The sequence below is a fragment of the Myxocyprinus asiaticus genome, chromosome 28 (genome assembly GCF_019703515.2).
Source record: "Myxocyprinus asiaticus isolate MX2 ecotype Aquarium Trade chromosome 28, UBuf_Myxa_2, whole genome shotgun sequence".
NCBI classification, from domain to species: Eukaryota; Metazoa; Chordata; class Actinopteri; order Cypriniformes; family Catostomidae; genus Myxocyprinus; species Myxocyprinus asiaticus.
In genome coordinates, this window is record NC_059371.1 from 8,783,504 (window position 1) to 8,790,609 (window position 7,106).

The window sequence follows — 7,106 nt, forward strand, 5'->3', positions numbered from 1 at the left end:
TCCTTGCACACACATATGGTCACATATGCAAAGCACGTGTACTCTGGAAAACCGCCACTACAACAGAACTGTTAATGATTGACAAGAAGGGAAAGTTGTTGTTTGCATTATTTGTCAGTGTCTTGTTAAAACCACAGAAACCAATGAAAACATGGTATAACTAAAAAGCAATGTAAGCATTTTTGTTTTAATTTATTCATTATTTCTTATGTTTATTTTCTATTTATTTTTTTGGCTAGGCAAAAGTATTTTTGGCTAGGAAAGATGTATTTGCTTAAGAAATTTGTTCTTTGACTGATATTTGGCATTTATATTGGCTATAGGTCAGTGTTTGGTGGCTTGGACATTGATTTTGATTGTTCTGCGTGATTTATCATAGTTGTTCAGATTCAGATTTTGATGTATTTCCCAATTGTTCCAAAAGGTGGCACAAATGTGTCCAGTGTGTACTTGTTACTTTCATGTTGTAGATAGCAATTCCAATCTACTCTTACTATTTCTTCATTTAGTATTTATACTGTGCAAGGCTTGCAGCTTTTCTGTATGCACAGAAGTAGAGTCCGACCTACTAAATCTACCAAAGTGCATTATACCTGGGATAAATAATAATAATAATAATAATAATAATAATAATAATAATAATAATAATAATAATTTAAAAAACAAAATACAAATAAAAATAATAATAAAGAAAAAACAAAATAATAATAATAATAATATTAATAATAAAGAGGACCCCAAAATATGATGACCCCTTTGTGGGAACCTCCTCCTAAAATATAAAGACTATTTATAAGCTTCATATTTTCACTAAAGAGAAAAATATTAACCATGATTTTCATAATTTTCACAAAATTGTCTTTTATTTTGCCACTGTACTGCACTGTGCTGTTCTTATTTAAGATTTACGCATTTTAATTTCATAACAAATTTCTGTCAAATTGAATTGAGTAATCTTTAATCAAATTTAATGAATAAAACTTACATATATTAAAGTTTTATTTTATTTTTATTAATTTAATTATGTTAAATATTTCTCATTTCAATTTAATGGAAATGTGTAAATCTTAGAAATATGCTAAAAAAAAAAAAAAAAAAAAAAAAAATTGTAGTGTAAAGCCAAAAGGAATTACAAAAATTGGTCTATTTAACATGTACTTATATTAAACATTATATTAATATTTATCTGAATGAAGTTGACAGTGTATCTTTTTTACTATTAATGCTTGCCGTACTGTCTAAACATGAAGAAAATCTTCTATTAAATATTTTTGTAGTCTTTAGAAAGTTGAATGAAACAGTAACAATGTTATGTTTTTTCACTTTTTGTCTCTGAAATTTTCCTTATTTTCTGATTTTTTTTTATTTTTTTCAAACTGTGTTGTTTTCTGCAAATTTACGACATATTTACTGCCACTTTATTGCAAACATACTAAGGTACTGTATCCTATAATGTAATGAACTCAACATGAATTTCCAGTGTGATGAATTGGAATTGGAAGTAATATCAATTGCGATTTTTTCCAGTGGAAATCTTTTTTTATAACTCATATGATTGGACAGCCATCATATGATTGGACAGCCATAATTTTATGTTTTTACACAAAATTGCATTAAAACATTAAAATATACATTAAATATTTCTGCCACACCTGGAACTGAATGAGGTCATGTGATTTATATTTTATTATAAATCTACACCTTTGACCAGTAGGTGGTGATATGCATGAAGAATTCAAATCGCCAAAAAACTAAAGAAGAATGTGAAAGTGAAATTGGAGATTTACAGTAAAAAAGAACTTAAATATTGATCTTTTTCTCACCCACACCATTCATATTGATTAAGAAGACATTGATTAAACCACTGGAGTCTTATAGATTACTTTTGTGCTGATTTTATGTGCTTTTTGGAGATTCAAAGTTCTGACCACCATTTGCTTGCAGTGTATGGACCAACAGTGCTGAAATATTCTTTTAAAAATCTTAATTTGTGTTCTGCAGAAGAAAGAAAGTCATACACTTCCGGGATGGCATGAGGGTGAGTAAATCATGAGAGAATTTTAATTTTTGAGTGAACTATCCCTTTAAAAGTAAATGTGGGTGCCATTTGTATTTATAAACAATGTAGGCTAATAAACTTCTCTTATCATTTGGATTGTGACTTGGAATTGAATATCAGTATTTTGTCCGCCTGCGAATGGAATTAAATGATTAAATACAGATGTGACTGTGAATAAACATTGTCTGTTCACAAAACCAATGAGTGGAAATTAGACCCCCAGAGATGCATACTGAAGATCAGGGTGTGTGTTTGAGAGTGTGTGTGTGCCTGTCAAGGAGGAGAGCAGACCAGATGGTCACAGATTCCATCTTCAGATGTCACCCCAGAAGTCTTCTTAACTGCGATATTTTCCAAGCTTCTCCAGTTCCGTTCTCTTATTGTCTTATAGTTATTGGTGTTATCATGGCCTGGCTGGTCTACACCTCACTGGAGCTCCTCATCGCCATGGCATGCTGCCTGGGGAACGTGCTGGTCGTATGGGCTGTGTGTTTGAGGCGGACCCTCCGTCAGCCCACCTTCTGTTTCGTGGCGTCTCTGGCCGTGGCTGATTTTCTGGTGGGGGTGGTGGCAGTGCCACTGGCTGTGCTGGTGGATGGGTGGGTTCAGATAACATTTCAGGCCTGCCTGGCAGTCAGCTGTGTGGTGCTGGTACTGACCCAAGCTTCTGTGCTCTCACTGCTGGCTATTGCTGTGGACCGATACCTGCGTGTCTCTATACCTCTCAGGTAAGAGCTTTTTAATCAACAATTGTGATATTATGTTATTAAAGAAATAGTTAAAACTCAGTCAATGCAATGAAAGTGAATGGTAACTGAAACTAACATTCTGCATAACATCTTATGTTCCATGGAAAAAAAGAAAGTCAGGTTTGAAGCAAAATGTTGAGTAAATAATGACAGAATTGTTATTTTCAACAGTGAGAACCAACAACAAGATCTAGTGCCTAGTTAAAAGTATAAATATTTAATGTAGTCTTTCAATTAAAATTAGATCATAAAAGCTGCACGCGTAATAAGTATAAAAAAAAATTAGCAGTTTAAAATGCAGTTTAAACAGTCAGCTACTAAATAGCAATTTCAAACATAGCCAGAGAACCATTAAAGGGATAGTTCACTCAAAAATTACAATTATGTCATCATTTACTTACTCTCATGTCATTCAAACCTGTATGATTTTTTTCTCCTCCATAGAACACAAACTAAGTGATGCAGTAGAATGTCTAAGTCATAAAAGCTCCATAAAAGTTGTCAAGAAAGTACAAATTGTACAAATAAAATAAATGAAAGAAACAATGATGCTAATTGTGGTCAAATCTTTGTCAAAAACTTTATCCTAATATAAAAACATTTTCCAATACAAATACTGTAATTTTTCCAGCCTGAAAATTACATGACCATGGCAACATTTTTGCAAAACAAAATTACGTGCTTCATTACACATTTTGCTGCGGATCCCCAGTGAAATATCCAGTGGGGGGCACCAAAAGCGAGTGAAATGGTGTTGTAATCAGATGACGTTTTTAAGGTAAATTTTAGATGGTGGTTTTAGTGGGTAAAACGTACCTCCCTAACATAAAACTTTAACCTAAACCTAACCAATAGTGTCCTAAAAGCAAATGAGAGGTGAAAAAAACAGACATCCTTACCCTTAACCAACACTTAAACCTAATCGAATGTGTTCTAAAATCAAATTAGAAAAGAAAAGGACATTTTCTGAAGCAACCAAGTCATTCTTTGATGCTTCAATGACACGCTTGTATCACGTTTCACTTTTCATGTTTGCTGGTCTCGAATTGTGGTGTTCCACGTCCATAGTCCAACACTCTATCAGGTGAGATACCACGCAAGATAAACACATTGGCATAAGCGTGTAAATATTGGTAGATCTGTAATACAAGCATTGAAATGTATCGTTTTTCAAATGATGCTTTAGAGTCAAAGTGTATCGAGATCATAACTTAGCAGTGTGTAAGTAATACAGTGAAAAATAAGTGTATGTAAAGTCAGCCGTTGTAGTCGAGATTTGTGTGAAAGCGAATGAAATGCACAGTTGTTGTAGTGCCTCTGCTGTTAATTTCATCAGAAAACTGCATCGAAACGTAGAATTTGGCACTTAAAACACAGATTGCAAAAATATATTTATAGTAACGTTCATTCTATGAGACTAGGTTGCAGCCATTTCTATTTTTAGTTTTTCCAAAATGGTCTTGAGTTTGGGATTTGAGCAGACTGTTTTTATTTTGTCTTTTAGGACCCATGAACAGTGTTCTCACACTTATTACACTGTAGTAATTTAAACAATAAGACAATTGTTGACCCAGATTAACTCCTGTGCGCCCAACTGACAAATAGCAGATGCTTTTCCCACATCCAGACCTCAGTGACACAATACATTTTCTGGGTTCTATACAAGTTAAGCTTAATCGACAGCATTTGTGGCATAATGTTAACTGCTACAAAAAAAAAATATTATTTAGACTCGTCCCTCATTCATTTAAAAATAAAAAAGCTAAATTGTTGTTGTGAAAAGGCACTTACAATGGAAGTGAATGAGGCCAGTCCATAAATTATACAAAAAAAAAGTATAGTCACTAGACGTTAACATTATACACGTTAACATGATTTTAGTGTAATAAAATAGCTTAGTAACCATATATGGGTAAAGTTATATCCAAAATTACAACGTTGTTGTCATGACGACGTAGGACCAGTAAACCCTGTAATTCGATAAACAGTGTAATGCCAGTAAATCTCTGATTTGATCACATTAAGATCATGTTAACACATATACTGTTAATCTCTTGCAGCTATACTTTTGAAACGGTGTGTGTTTAAACTTTCATGGACTGGCCACATTTACTTTCATTGTAAGTGCCTTGTTGTAATGCGATTTTTGCTCTCTTTCTTTAATAAACGAGGGACAGGTCAAAATAATTTTAATTTGTATAATTTAATCATTTAAATTAATAGAATAATTTTGTGGTAATCAACATTATGCTACAAATGCTTTCTATTGAGCTTAACTTTTAACTTTTATTGAACCTAAAACATTCTTTTAACACATAGTAATCTTTCATAGACTCACACTAATACGTTTGAAAACTCAGTTTTCAGTTTCCTAATGTCATCGTTTCCCAAAATATGCGGTAATGGAAAGTGTTTTCGAACTCCGTTCTAGTGTGGATGAGACTTAAACGTGGCGAAATGAATGCATTTTCAAACTAAAACTAATTAGTATGAACATGACCTTAATGTTGACACAGTCAAATATAATGGTTTTTCAAACAATTCTAATATTTAATTATTAATTTATTACATGATTATTACAAATAGTTTACATAATTATTAAGGTTTATAATTTAGTAGTACATAATCATAATGTCTATGTTTAACTTTACTGAGTGTCCAGCTGTTCTTTTATAATAATTAATGATTTACATGATATACATTTAATAAAAACGGAGCTGTGTGCTTGCAGGTACAAAGAGATAGCCAATGAGCAGCGTTCATGGACTGCAGTGGTCGTGTGTTGGTTGGTCTCTTGTCTGCTGGGTTTTACCCCTCTTTTTGGCTGGCATAATGGCGATTCCCTCCCCTCCAATCTCCATAATTCCTCCTATATTAACTGCACCTTCTTAGCGGTCATTTCACTGCCTTATATGGTCTACTTCAACTACCTGGGCTGCATCCTACTTCCCTTGGCAGCCATGACGCTTCTTTACGCTCTGGTTTTCTACAGTCTACGCAAGCGCCTCCGGAGGGTAGACAAGATTTCAGCGCCTGGTGAATCGAAGCTAAGGGCATTTTTGATCAAGGAGAAGAGGTTGGCTCGCTCCCTGGCCCTGGTTCTCCTACTGTTTGCAATATGTTGGATGCCTCTGCATCTCATGAATTGTGTACTGCTTTCAATGGGCCCACAAGGTGTCCCTCAGATTGCTTTCTATGCAGGTATTCTCCTCTCTCACGCCAACTCAGCTCTGAACCCTGTGGTCTATGCCCTTCGTATCAGAAAGATACGAGAGGCTTACCTGGAGATCTGGAGAGGGTATGTGCTCTGCTGGAGAGGCCAGGGAGACTTACCAAGTCCCTCATGGAGATCCCAGCCAGGAGAACAGAATGCTGGTCATTAAATCACATTAACCTCTAACACTGGCTTTTCAATCACTACATAAGAGAATAACACAAATCTGAATTTTTTTTCCCCCTAATAAACCTGAACTATTAACTCTTTCAAACTCTGTAACAAAGTCTGAGAGAATCTTTGTGTGATGGTAAATTGGACAATATCACTGAAAAGCTTCAGTCTATAGGGTGTTTGCGTTGGAGCTAATTGACTACTTGGGGCTCCACAAGCTACTGATATACAAACACTGTAAAAATTGCTACAATAAATATCTGTTTAGTTTTAAGTTACCATACAGTGAAAAATTATGTTAGATTTAACAATACAAAACATGTTCTATATAGTGTAAAATTTTGTAATTTTGTTTTAAGTAAAAAGTGTTATATTAAAAATATAGGCTAATTACTTTATAAACCTTATATGTTTTATTTCACAATTAATACATGTACTTATTTACTCACCCTCATGCCATCCCAGATGTGTATAACTTTCTTTCATCTTCTGAACACAAATGAAGATTTTTAGAAGAATATTTCAGCTCTGTAGGTCCATACAATGCAAGTGAATGGGTGCCAAAATTTTGAAGCTGCAAAATCCACATAAGGGAAACATAAAAGTACTCAAGACGACTCTGGTGGTTAAATAAATGTCTTCAGAAGCGATATGATTGGTGTGGGTAAGAAACAGATCCATTTTACTATAAATTATCCTCCTTGCTCAGTCAGTCTCCACTTCACTTTTACTTTCCCATTCTTCTTCTTGTGTTTTTAGTGATTCACAGTCTTAATGAATATCACCCCCTACTGGGCAGGGAGGAGAATTTATGATAAAAAAAAAATTTACTTAAATATGAATCTGTTTCTCACCCACATCTATCATATCGCTTCAGAAGACATGGATTTAACCACTAGAGTCATATAGA

General features: G+C 34.0%; 1 protein-coding gene across 1 annotated transcript; it reads left to right on the forward strand.

Annotated features, from left to right (window-relative positions):
* The first annotated feature begins 2,366 nt into the window (after positions 1 to 2,366).
* LOC127419269 (adenosine receptor A1-like) lies at positions 2,367 to 6,465 on the forward strand. Its single transcript, XM_051660541.1, has 2 exons — positions 2,367 to 2,787; positions 5,540 to 6,465. Exons 1-2 carry the CDS (start codon positions 2,465 to 2,467, stop codon positions 6,189 to 6,191), a joined length of 975 nt encoding a protein of 324 aa, XP_051516501.1. The 5' UTR covers positions 2,367 to 2,464; the 3' UTR covers positions 6,192 to 6,465.
* Positions 6,466 to 7,106: the final 641 nt, after the last annotated feature.

Bases quoted from the DNA above. Each gene is read 5' to 3' on its own strand.
- LOC127419269 (XM_051660541.1), top strand. From the start codon at position 2,465: ATGGCCTGGCTGGTCTACACCTCACTGGAGCTCCTCATCGCCATGGCA. The intron at 2,788-5,539 runs GTAAGAGCTTTT...GTGTGCTTGCAG, and splicing joins CGTGTCTCTATACCTCTCAG to GTACAAAGAGATAGCCAATG.